The sequence below is a fragment of the Bradysia coprophila genome, unplaced genomic scaffold (genome assembly GCF_014529535.1).
Source record: "Bradysia coprophila strain Holo2 unplaced genomic scaffold, BU_Bcop_v1 contig_138, whole genome shotgun sequence".
In the NCBI taxonomy this organism is placed as follows: Eukaryota; Metazoa; Arthropoda; class Insecta; order Diptera; family Sciaridae; genus Bradysia; species Bradysia coprophila.
The window spans coordinates 7,735,119-7,748,539 of NW_023503409.1; the positions used below are offsets into that span (position 1 = coordinate 7,735,119).

At 35.5% G+C, this 13,421-nt stretch overlaps 3 protein-coding genes across 4 annotated transcripts; 1 reads left to right on the top strand and 2 right to left on the bottom strand.

Moving 5' to 3' along the window:
- Positions 1 to 37: 37 nt before the first annotated feature.
- LOC119073898 (39S ribosomal protein L52, mitochondrial) lies at positions 38 to 729 on the top strand. Its single transcript, XM_037179787.1, has 2 exons — positions 38 to 355; positions 478 to 729. The coding sequence occupies exons 1-2, from the start codon at positions 101 to 103 to the stop codon at positions 658 to 660; spliced, it is 438 nt and encodes a 145-aa protein (XP_037035682.1). The 5' UTR covers positions 38 to 100; the 3' UTR covers positions 661 to 729.
- LOC119073858 (acidic mammalian chitinase) lies at positions 723 to 3,359 on the bottom strand. The gene is made up of 8 exons (XM_037179723.1): positions 3,208 to 3,359; positions 2,192 to 2,475; positions 2,042 to 2,123; positions 1,891 to 1,981; positions 1,739 to 1,828; positions 1,515 to 1,672; positions 1,300 to 1,454; positions 723 to 1,231 (listed from the first exon to the last, which is right to left on the bottom strand). Exons 1-8 carry the CDS (start codon positions 3,266 to 3,268, stop codon positions 752 to 754), a joined length of 1,401 nt encoding a protein of 466 aa, XP_037035618.1. The 5' UTR covers positions 3,269 to 3,359; the 3' UTR covers positions 723 to 751.
- A 4,094-nt stretch (positions 3,360 to 7,453) lies between these two features.
- On the bottom strand, positions 7,454 to 12,405 carry LOC119073882 (adapter molecule Crk). Of its 2 annotated transcripts, XR_005087094.1 has the most exons (4): positions 12,297 to 12,405; positions 11,350 to 12,056; positions 9,415 to 11,223; positions 7,454 to 9,355 (listed from the first exon to the last, which is right to left on the bottom strand). XR_005087094.1 is itself a non-coding variant. In XM_037179762.1 (3 exons), the coding sequence occupies exons 2-3, from the start codon at positions 11,509 to 11,511 to the stop codon at positions 10,555 to 10,557; spliced, it is 831 nt and encodes a 276-aa protein (XP_037035657.1). In that variant the 5' UTR covers positions 11,512 to 12,056; positions 12,297 to 12,405; the 3' UTR covers positions 7,454 to 10,554. The 2 variants fall into 2 exon arrangements, 1 of the variants encoding a protein (XP_037035657.1); XM_037179762.1 differs by having other exon boundaries at positions 7,454 to 11,223.
- Between the last annotated feature and the right edge of the window lie 1,016 nt (positions 12,406 to 13,421).

The following is a 13,421-nucleotide window of genomic DNA, read 5'->3' on the forward strand; positions in this document are numbered from 1 at the left end:
CAACGAAACTATTGTGAATTTTTCACTTTTTGAAGCGTAAGAAGTGTAACCCGTGTAACCTTACTTTTTAAGAGTTTGTTTTTAAAGTCGATAAAAGGACATGGCTCTTTTAAAACCCCTTACGTTCTGTAAACATTCAATTCAAAGTGCTGTAAGCAGTTGTCGTAATATACAGACAACAGCCGCACTTAATTACCAACGTGAAATGAAGAAGAAATGGAACAGAACCATTCCTACACTTAACACGAAATGGAGAGAAGATCGAGGTCTGCCAATAAATCCGAATGCTCATGGTCCACTCACAGATTTGCCGGATTATACATTTATGGATGGAAGCCGACCTACGCCTTTAGGGGTATGTTGAGCCCTTATCATTCTAGTGATATAGTGTGTGACATTTGATATAGTTTCTGGATTACATTCCGACAGGCGAGTTTGTTAATAATTTTCGAATTTTTCTCAATTTAATTGTTCTAGTCGAACCAGAAAAAGCGGATAATCAAACAGAGAGAATTATCGCAACGAATGGTAACGTTAATAAAAGAGGTTGACGATGCTAAGCTAAACTACCAGCGGGCACAGGAGAAAAAGGAGCAAACAAAACAAGAAATAATTTCCAACAAATTGAAGCCGAAGGGAGTTCTGTTAATAAAGAAGTAGTAGCCAGTTCTGTGTACGTATGGAGAATGAGGAATAGACATTAAAGCAAAGGTAGAGTTAATATTCAAATTTCAAGTTTTATTTTTCGTGTTTAACAATCAACTAGATTGGGCCAGTTACAAGTGCTAGAGTTAATGTCAAACAGTAGACCGTTCGGACAGAAAAATTCGTATGTGTTTGCACCAGCGCATAGATAAAATGTCGAACAATCCTTTGGATCTCTGAACAAACCATCCGAGGGACAGAGAAACTCTATTGGTTCGCTTGAAGAAGTTGTGGTCGGGCTAATTGTTGTTGTTGTTGTCTCCTCAGTTACTCCACTTCGAATGATAGAACTGACGACATTGAGAAGTGGAAATTTTCCTTTTCCACAATTACCAAGAAAGTCATCAGTTTCTATTGACCATAGCATAGCACCAGCCAGGCCTAAGTCCTTGACAAATTGTGCTTTAAGAGTTAAGCTTTCACTGTCATCATAGCTAATCCAATTTTTATTGAAAATCAAATACGGTGCTTGTTGCTGTGGTTCCCAGATTCGGGACCAATGTTCGGATAATTTCTTTTCGCAGATCTGCAAAACATTTGGCTTTGTAGGATGTGCTAACAAACCACGGACAACAGTGGTCATCTGAAAAATACCTCATTATATCCCATGAATCCAGGCTCGTTTGTATACACTCCAGCTATACCAGGACCATTATGGCTTGCACCGATATCCGTTTTTGTCGAGTCTCTTAACGAAAATGTTCTACCATACAATGGCATGCCCAAAATCAATTTATTTTTTGGTGCACCTAGGGCAAATGTAAAGTTTCAGATTGCCTGAAAGTCTGTGATTATTCGCACGATCTCACCACTTCGTAGCCAATAATGAACACTAGCGTTTACATTTAACTGTCTCTCAATGACTGTTTGATCCAAATCACTTTCGTATAGCGGAGCATTTAATCCGACATTGTCGTCCCAGGGACCGTGAAGGTCGTACTCCATCAATAAAATAAAATCGACGTACCTACCACATACATGGTAAAGGGTATTTTTAGGAGCTTAGTTTAAGTCGTGTCTGCAGAAAAATTACCTGGATATACTTGGTATGTCGTAAGAAATACTAGAAGAAGATTCCGCTGCAGCAACAGCTATAGTTAATAAAATACCTTTCGGTGATAGCCTTAACAAAAAATAGTTTTCAAAAAGTGACTTGAGGAGAGAGTTGATAAATCTAAGGCTCACTTGATGTGAAGATCTTTCAATAAAAGCACAAAATTGTCCTTGTCTAATAACACTTCGCCGCCTCGTTGTCCCGGATACTCCCAATCTACATCTATGCATACCAATAAAATTGTTATTACAGTCAAGCACAAAGACTATATTAAAAACGAACCGAAACCATCAAAGCCATAGTCCAGGCAAAACTGCAGTACTTGACTGGCAAATTTTTGGCGCTTAAACGAATCCCGTGCAACCTTAATAAATGGTTTTCAAGATCAACGTCAAATTACAAGGCACTTTCTTAAGCGAAAAATAAACCAACATTTGAAAAGCCTAACGACCCTTCATTCCATCCGCCGACAGCAAACATCAGTTTCAACTTTGGATTGGTCTGCTTCAAATTAATAAACTTTTTTATGTTGCCTCGTCCCCAGTTGTCTTCCAAATCAAGATATTCGTCCAAAATTTTGAGAGATCCGTCATCAGATATTCCGAGAAAGGAATACACAATGTGGGTGCAAAGGTAAGGATCGATATTTTCCACACCAAATTTACCATTACCGTGTCTGTATGTAGCCCACGTTCCATAGTAGCAAAATAAATTTTCTATAATAAATCGAAAATGTTTATTGGCGACACTAAAATGCTTTTGTTTGACCATTTCTATTATCTGCGGTGGAGGATGTAATTAGCAAATAAAAAAACGCGAAGATAAGAGAACAGTAGAAAACTCAATTTAAAGTCATTAAAGTTACAATGGTTGTTTCATCGATGTATTTATGATCGCGGGTCTAAGGTCAGTGAAAGTTGGAATTAGACAAATTAGCCGTAGACTAACAATATCAGAAAATTGTGTTGAATGAGACAATCACCTCTTATGAACCTCGTCAACGTACTCTACAGCAAGAACCTGATACGATTTCATTAACAGTTAATTGACCCTTATTTTATAGAAAATGACGGAACACAGTGCCGTTATATACATTTGAATAGTCAATAACATCACAAGGAAAAAGTCCGAAGGTACTTTTCCGTATAATGTATTGTGTTTTGTATGTTGGCCCTCGAATTGTCAGTTTCTATTTTCGGTTCTCTCAGCATCAGCAAGCATACAAACTCAATTTATATTAGAATCTCTGACTATAATATGTCTAATAAGCTTATTATTTCTGGTCTGGTACTCGGTTTGCTGAAGGTTGACCTGATGGTGTAATCTTTCACTCAGCCGCCACACAATAATTTAGTGGAAATCATTTAGATAAAACACCAAATCTGTTTGTTTCTTATTCACAATTTTCACTTCCGGTAGTGAAGAATGGTTTGGATGTCATTACTAACCATTGACGGAATACACACTACCGATGAATAAAAGTAATCCCAAATAAATTAGGCTCGACATCACAAAATTTTAAATAATCTGCATAAGCCGACAAACTAATTTGATTGATTAAAAAAACAGTGACCACTCTTCAGTCGTTGTCCTTGTTTATATACCCCACCTACCTAATCTATATCTGTAAATTAATGGCCCTTCAAATTTGTGGTTTTTCTTGTCTTATCGACAATTAATAGTAAAACACTTGCGAGTGTTTCATTCAACATTTTCGTCGCTTTTTTTACAGCTTAATGACTAACGAATACCAGAAAAAGAATGAGCTTAGAGTGTAGTGCTTGCTAATCAAGCGGAAAGTGATTTCAATCAAATAGATACCGTCTTTTTAGCAGTGTCAATGTTTCATTGCACTTTATTTTGTGAAAAGCCAAAGCCAGAGGAACATGTCATTTTCAGATCTTGGACAATAATCTCAGACTTCTTTTTAACCTGTCACAGACTGACAGCAAGCATATGACCAGTTTATTATCTGGTCTATGACTTCCATCGATCAAAGTGTTTTTGATCTGTTGATTTCAATTCTTGTACTTCAATTTTGTTGAATATACATTTCACTATAATATAAATGACCATATTACGCAGAGCTTGTCATTATTTTTGTCGTCGTTATCGATAACAGATGAATAGCCGTATGTGAAAGGTTAAGTTCTGCGCAGATAAAATGGCTTAACCTTTCAGAAGTTGACGTGTTCACAGTTTTATAGCAATTGAAGTTTGAATTAAGAAAAACTTTTGTTTAAACTTCAACACATTTATTTCTGTCTTCACTTGCTTATACGAACACAGTAAATAATTTTCGACATCATTTCGTATTTACCATCAACCAATCATTGACTGTAGCATATCGTCGCTTTTCTCCGATATACAAATTATGAGCAGGATGCAAAGATTTGCCACTATCACGAAGGAATTTGCGTCTGCCCTCATTATTGCAGTTTAGAATCTTAACTTTTGTTCAGGAAGGAGAAAACTAGAATTAATGGAAAAGTGACGACTGTTAGTGCTCTTAAATAAGCTCGGGTTATCGTGTGTTCTTTGACGATAAAAACAATTTTATTGCTTCGTGCTCCATATAAAAAAAAACCAGACTCGATGGGCAGGAGTGTATTATTTCAAGTATTGGTGAATTTGAACTTGAGATTGAACTTTACAAGTTAGTCATTTAATAAATTAAACGAAAATTTCAATTTCATCTTTAACCATTTGTAGACGGTTACATCCTCTGTGATCATCAAAATAAGCGATGAGCACCGGCTTATGCCACATTACACAGAAAAATTTATTTAAAACATAGAAATAAATGGACCGGATTTACGTATGTAGAGCCAAAGAAGAAAACTTACTTAGCAACATATAATGCTCCAGTAGAGCTGCTCCACTAACATACTCAAACCAATCTTTGTCTTTTAAACTAATGAAGTAAGAGATTTTCTATCAATCTGTTGAGCATAGTTATACTGGCGTAAAAAGGTTAATCTCTGGTTATCATTTATTTGTTTCAAATACGTACTAAATGTTGTTGACAGGAAATTAATTAACAACGCGTTGGACATGACCATCACGATTTTGTCGTGATCTGATGATATGCGCAGTAATAGTCGATTTTGACCCTAGTTTATGCTTTGTACAGTTAAAGCGGATAAATCTCAATATTTCCAATTTCTATTGAATGCAAAACTGTTGTAATGTTGCTTCACGAAATAATTTTACCAGAATTAAAATCATTGCAAGATCCAAATACAATCACAGAAGCCGCGTGTAGAAGAAAGCACGCCAAAGCAGCTCTCTAGCAAACGCATAGACCCTTATTCACAAAATTAGTAAGCCTGAAATTGGACAGTGTAAACATGGTGTATGCAAGCACATCGCTACATAAAGTTTGAACCTGTCATTTATTTTGTTTTAAGCATCGCGAAGTGTTTGGCTTGTCGTCAAATCATGTACTTCTTTAGATTTACCTAACGTTGTCAGTGACAGATGAATTCGTGAAAGTTCAGAGAAACTATCAACTAGGGTTCCCGTTTTTGAGTCAATACCTTTCATTTGATATGTCACAATCTGCTATTTAATATGCGTATTTCTGTAGATAATATGGTCGAAAACTGAAAAACACTTGAAAAGCACTTCAAGCATGAGTGGTAGTCTAAATAGAGTACTAAAACAAGACAGTGTATCAAACAAATTTTGGCGCTATAAAAAATCTGGAAAGTTTTTTCATACTCTATTTGGCAGCTGTCACTGGAGGCACTTTTGCTTGAAGTGCGTTGTCATACATCATTTTAATGACCCCCAGCTGTCAGACATTTCGAATGAATTGGTCGAGAGATTTATACGCGGTTAACGTCTAAACGAAAACTAAAGTGGGGTTACGTTGACATACGTTGACCGTATAATGAAAATGATGAAAAGTGCCCTAGAACGCTTCGCTTCCACCTAGAACTCTAGCTAGATGTCATCACTCGTTGTTAAAGTCGTTGTCAGTAACAGATGAATTCGAGAATTAGACGAATAAATGTGTACACTCACCTCAAATTACTTCGCAATATTCATGCAACTCCCTGCTTTTCTTAGTTCTACTCGTTTCATCATGTTCATGTGATTCCCATTATACTCGGATTTACTGCTAACACGCGCAGAGCTCAGATTGAGACAACGTGTGTAATGTGCACAGATTGTATGTTAGGAAAAGTGGAATTTAAGAAAAACAACCAAATACTGTCTTTGAAAGACATTCATTTTTTGATAAGTATTTCGAGGTGAGTGTAGGTTACCTACAATCCAATGGAAAATGCAGCCACGGTTTTTATCATGGAATTTAGAATTTATTTCTTTAATAATTTATTTTACAATTGAAAAATATAATTACTTCTTGTTATTCATATGACACCATGTTAATTTCTATTATCGTTAGCTTTTGTTCCTCTTTTTTCCGTTCTTCTGTCCTCCTCACTCCTCCTTCGTCAGTTCATAATTTACACCCCTTATCTTTACTCCATTTTCAAGTTTAATCTCCTTAACTTAAAGTCTACTCATTTTGTTAAATCAGCTCCCAGTATTGAATGAGGAACGTTCTTAATTTATTCATTAAATATGTTTTGTTGTCAAAACGATTAGAACATATTTGTAAGCTGCTTCTATAGAACAAATTTGATTGCTTAACACTACACTGTCGTATGATGAGTGTTTCTGTTTTGTTTTAATAATGTAAATTTCAAAAATATTTAAATTTTTCTTCACTAAACGTTTCGATACTTTCACATTGCAATAATTTTGATATTGTAGGCAGTAATTGTTGTCAAACAAATTCAATCCAATCACCGCATAATTTTATTGTATTCGCCTTTAGTAACAAAAAAAAATTAACTCTCTACATCGATCGATCGGTTAGAGAAGTTTCACTGATAATTTCTTTATACAAAGAAATCTCACCTCGATCGTGATCATCTACATTTGCCAGTAATTTATAAAAAAATATTTTTCGATTTGGAATTTATCTATTACAGTTTATAAGTCGACATATCGATTACAGCTTATAAATCATCGCCTCGCACAATACACGTGTTACTAAGCGATCATTTAAACTTTCCCAAAAAAGCTTCGTAAAATTGTCGAAACGTCGGAAGTGCCGATATATAAGTGTACGATACTATATTCAGTGAAATGATAACATCTAGGCGTCGATTCTCATGCCGTTTGTAACTTTAAGAATTCGTAACTTGAAACAGTTTTGATGGGATTTTATACGTGCAACTGTCAAGTTACGAACATTACGGAGTATTAGTAGTTACGAAAATTCGAGAATTGAGGCCCAGGCCAGGTGCACTGACCTTGCTATGATGAGTAATATATGGGGATCAGCGCACGGCATCCAGTTATCATTCCTCTGACAATTCGTTTGTTTCGTTTATTATATGTACGAATTTTGACACAATTTTTTTTTTGTTATTTTGATTTGTATGCAATAAGAAAACCTTCAGAAGGTTTTCCATACTTTTCTTTAGTATTATACTGAATATGTTTGCAGTTTTTGTGTAATGTAGTAGTTGCAGTAACTGGAAATTTTCGAAGTATTTTTGTAAATCTTAAATTTTTGTTGTTAACCGACGACAAAAATTTATTATCTACCGAGTTTTCCACTCACTTATTAAAATAATTTGATTGTGAACTTTATAATGGGAAATTTCTTTTATATTTTTATCTATAGGTACAATAGAAATACGAAAATATATTTATGTTCATGTATTTGTAGCTGGGCTGATTATTTTTCTTCTTGTTGTTGTTGTTTTTAAAGTATGATTATTATAAGTCATAATTTAGTCATTGATTTTGTTCAGCTGATTTTTTTTTTAATTTTCACTTTTTTATTTGTTCTTTCAAAAATATGCGCAGTATTATCGTCATTATCATCATCATCACTACGAATTACTAATCATTTTAATTAAAATATATTTATGAATCATTTTCTTCGATCATGTAACATGTTTTGCAATTTATTAAATTTTTGTTGATTATTTCCTTCTTTTCCGTTATTTTGTTATTTTGTAAATATGCGTAATTTTTTGTTGTTTTTTTTTATAATTTTATTTTCTTTTTTATTGATTAGGACGAGAATGACAAGATAAAATTAGTTAAATAGATTTTTCCTTCTTCTTATTCATCTCATTAAAATTACGTTCGATTATACAAATTGTTCCAGAACTAGCGAAAACTGTGCTGTTAATATAATGCTTATCGGCTATATCTATACAACTACATAAACGTTTCATTAATAATAATAATTTACATGACTGCCACACACTGCATCACTACGATGTCTCAAAAAAAAAAAAAAAAAAATCAATTTAAAAATTCTGCATTTCTGGTTATATAACTAGAAGAGAGAAATGACAAAGAATCTGTCATTTTGATTAAAACACCGAATGCAGTTAAATGTTTTTGTGCTGCATCGTTAACACGAGCTAAGACCGTTGTCTGCAGATGAAATATGTTGAGTCAGAAATCATTAATCATATTTGCATCGTTAGTCGAAAACGTTAGACAGCAAGCTAAAAAGGGGTCGTTGACAAATGACGTCAGACTTTTTTGGCAAAAGAATAGAAAATACTAATTATGGTCAAATGACAAAATTTGGTCTGCTGGCATACGGATTTTTTTTGTTTTTGCATCCAACATACTCATTCATCATAACTTTAAATTTTCCCAACAAATGAGTACGTTCGACGAAAAAACAATAACTTCTGTATGCGCTTGTATGATTCGGCCATTTCCAAGAAAAAAGTGTCTTATCTGAGTTGATCACGAAGGCGGTGGCACCATCTAGGTTTGAGGAAGTCTATATATGCCGATTAATGCTATGCCAACATAACACAAATTTCTTTAAATTGTCCTAACCTGGTCATTCAGAACCTTGGCCATTTTCCGCAATGTATATAAACCACCAAGGTATGGTAACCTCGGACGAAATAACGATTTTAAAAACGGATTCTAACACACGAGAAATCGACAGATTATGAAGAATCGGCCATACCTGGTATGTACATTCATTGATTTCCAGTGTTTTATATTCATTCGCTATATTACCATTTTCGCGTAAAATAGACCAAAAATTCAATGAATGTAACGTCTTTTGCGCATCACGACCCCATAAATGAACACTTTTTTTTCGACTGTTACCCAGTCACCTATATGAGTTGTTATTATGAGAAAATCATTCTAATTGAATTGAATGGAAGAAGACTTCTCAGCTTCTTCAATTTTACTAAAATTATGAACTTAAGATGACTGACTGGTGATGTGAAAGCAACTCTTAAACTCTTTACTGTTTAAATACTTCTTGCGTTATAAAGAAAAATTGTGACAAGTTTCCAAACAAAAAATCAATTTCTAAAGCTGACGTGAATCACTAGTGTGATATAAGACCAACCATATTGCTATTAGCGCGACGAACAATGTATGAAAGTTCTTTCCCCAAAAAATAGTCGACCATCGCTTAACACTTTCTGGACACGGAGTCTTTAGGATTCAGAATTGAACTATTATGACAATACAACTAAAATCATCCTGTCGCCAAAATCTACATCGAGTTGAAAATTACTGAAAAATTTTCTGGCTAATGAATGGTTTTAACACGAAAATGTTAACAGGTTACTCACTTGACATGATTGTTGCCGAACCTCGTACACAAGGTGGTATATGTGGAAGATAAACCGATCGCTGGGACCGTTATCTACTGAACTGTGCTGTAATTTTCATACAAAATTGTGTCGCAATTTCAGTTCAGTTGAAATTTTGTACTGAAATGCAGTTTGAGTTACCAATAGCCGCCATGCTGTTTTTGCGATACGGTCCTAGTGGCACCAAACATGTAGTCTATCTGAAATAACTTATGCCAACTTTGGCGACGGCGAATTGAATTGAATCAGATTTGGAAATTCCATTGAAGGAAATTTAATTGAACTGCAAATTGAATGATCGCGATGATTGGTGGATAATCGTGAAAATAACAACCGATTCTGGTCAACAGAAATTGACTAAGATTCGCTATCTAAAGTGCAGCTGAGTGCGCCACTACGCTACTTTAACAATCTAAAATCTAGAAATTGTGCACGGAAAGACTTAGATTCTTTTTCAGTAATTTCAGTTTGATCGCTCGTTGAGATCTAGAGAATCACATCAACTAAAAAAAATTGTTCAGTCATCCGAAAGTGTTATATCCGCCCCGAAATTAACTAAACCATTTGGGTTCGTACATTTGCGCCGGATGATTTTTAATTAAAACTCTATTGCACTAGTGAACGTAAAGTTAAACAAACTAAAACTAAAACGACCGTCCACTGAAACGGCGACTATATAAAATCTAAAATCAATTTAAATAAAAATTATTTAAAAATAAAACTCTATCTATATGTACACACGTCCGACACTGAGTCAGCGTTCGATTTTCTGTCCAGCTGCCAATAATGTAGCTCATCATTTTTTACACTCTCTCTCACACACAAAAACCATAAAAAAAATCTTTGCAAAATAAAATCCGAAAAAGTCGACCACGACAGACTTCGAATGTTAGTCAAAAATCTATGAAACTAAATAACACAAACATCGTCTACCACAAACACTAAATTCCCTACAATTCACATGCACTTGCACACTCATTGCTCCACGGATCAAGAGATTCTGCATGTTCATGTACTTGTACATGCTCCGAACAGGGAATCATATTTGACGACGATGCCATCCACTTAACGTTCAATGTAAATAAAATATTTCAGAAGCTCGCCGTTCGAGCGTGGCAATCATTCAAAGTCCTCGTTCTGATTATCGATAAATTCAACATGAGTGAATGGGAAATGGCCAGTTTTGCCGTTCAGTTCCCCTTCCCATTGTCCGTTAATGTTCGTTTTCGTTACTTTGATGATGTCGCCCACTTCCATTTTCAGTGCGGTCTTATCGTAAGCGTTCGGAACGCGAGCCTGTTTCACGCGCGCAATAGCTGGCAGCTTTCGATTGAGATTAGACTTTCTTAGCGTGTTGTCGGTCTGGTGTGGACTAGAAAAACTGTTATTTACACCGCCGCCGGAACCCGGTCGTTCTATTGTGCTGTTGTTGTGTATGTTCAGATGATTCTCTTCGAATTTCTGCACGTATGGAACGGGTATTTGACCGATCAGGCCATCCGCATTTTTTGCCGTCCACCATTGATCTTCGTCCCTATTTATCACATATAACACTTCGCCCTTCTTGAATGGTAGATCGTCACCATCGCTGCCCTCAAAGTCAAATTTTCCAATAACTTTATCTAGTTTCTTTGACACCGGTCGCCTCAATGCAGTCGTGTCCAAGTAGTGCAGTATGTAAAATGCTAGCAGCTCCGGTATATCCGAGAAGGACTGGTCGCCGATTCGATAAATGGTGAGGTCATTTTGTTGGATTTTGTTGATGATGTAATGGCTCACTTTGATGTCCTGCGGAGCAAGGGAAGGAAATGGTCCGTGTTTTACAAATGAATAAATGGAGCACTACACAGTGCCTATGCCGCTAAGTAAACTGTTGCAGTTACAAAACATTGCAATATTTCAATGAAAACTTACCTCCTTTACGCTGAGCACAAAGTCGCCAATGATAGTACTACTGTCCCGTACCAGAAACACTCCGCATTCCCGTTCGTTCATTAAAATATCAGTTGCTTCCTTGCGGGACATTGATCCGAAATAATAACTGTTCCGATCATGCACATCAAACGGTGCAGACATTGTGCTGATTGTTTATATTTGAACGGCAGAGAGGATTAACGAATACGTTCCAAATTGGTTTGCTTTTTGCAACAAGTACACTCTCACCAATCAACAACTAAACGATGCGTTCAAAACATCCTGAACTAATTGAAAACGACAGTCGGATGCATATTTTTATCGTTCCACACACTCACAAATTTTTTGCTTTTTTTTTTCGTTTTAATTTGTTCACTTTCGAATCAATCACAAAATGTTTTTGTTTAAAAAAACCACACTGCGTTTCTGTATGTGAACGATATGACGAATGACAAATTGTAACCGTGTCGACTGTTTACTTACAGTCATTAAATTTCGAGCATGAGAAACAGATGCTGTGTTGTTGAATTGAAACGATGATTTTCACAACTCGCTTTTTGCATATAAGCAGAACACACTTTATTATGTGTCGTCTCACCAGTCACTTTTGTCAGAATGTTTTGTTCAGTCTTGGATACGCCTTGTTGGTCACTTTTGTGTTCTTTGCTCCTTTGGATCACTGTATGTCATACCAGTTTACGGGTGTTCTAAAATTTGATGAATTTATTTTGATTATTTTGAAATTTAGACCGTCTTTGATGTTTGATTTGGCAATAAATTCGATTTAATTTAACCAATCGCGTTTTATAAACAAAAAAAGGAGGAACAACCCTGACCATGAACGATAAATCGTTGATTTGGTGGTCAGGAAGAATCCGTTCAACTATTAACACATCTGCATTTACAGCACTCCAACTCAATTTTACCAATTATTCGCTATTACTTACCGTATTTGTCGCAGATATTATCAATTTTCTAAAATTAAATGTCGAATCAATGAGCTTTGGTTTAAATGAAAATGTCATTATGAAGTGGAAAAGGAACGACGTTTAAAGAACATACGTTCTGTGCATGAGGGCAGTGTTGCTAGATCATAAAATTCCTTAGAGGGTAAGGGCGACAATGGCTAAAATTACAATACAGTGTTTAAGGAGAGCGATTTTTGACCACTTTGTTTAAACTGGTCTCGACGTGTGACCAAAATGAGAGAAATCACATACAAATTTAAACTGGGCTCAACTCTCAATTTCTTTTTTCATTGGTGAATATTTGACAGCTGACCCCGAGACCAATTAAATTTAACTGATTTTCGCTCTCCTTAAACACTGTATATAATGTTAAAAGAGAATGTCAAAAAGAGTGTTCACACCCATCGAGCTCAGTTAAATTAACTGGTTTGTTCCTAGTTAACTGGACAATCAGTTAAGCAACTGGTCATTTTTCTCTCTTTTACGCTCTTTTAACGATGTATAGAGTATTATGATGAAAGAGTCATTCGGTCTTCTCACTCACATCATAACATGTTGAAAGAGAAGCAAATACTTTGACAAGTACTCCAACGCCCATGGCAAGTTATAATTAAATGGTCTTCTGAAAGAACCTTATATTAGGGCACATATGGATTTCGTTTATTTTGCGTCGAACGAACCATTTGTAACAGTATATAAACACTGAAGGTAATGGAAACGCTCAGTGAATAACCAACTTGTCGGAGCCCAACGTTCGGGTTTATATTCACTATTAAACGATTTGTTATGTTGTATAAGTGACGTTTGGTTGGCTCAATAATGTTGTTGGAACTGCGTTGAATTTTCGCATGTGTTGCAACCTAACAAAGTGGTTTTGACTTGAGTGCAACATTAATGGAATGTTACAGTGCATGCTGCAAAAATGATACATTACATGATGGAACAATTTTGAGATAAGAGACAAGTGTAGAGTTTACATATTCGAGCCGAAGACGACTACACTTGTCGAAAGTAGGGTTCCGTGTACAGGTGTACTCCAGCTAGACCAAATTTTGTCCTAGTATTTATGATTCATCGAAAAAAATATAGATTTGTTCCAAAGCT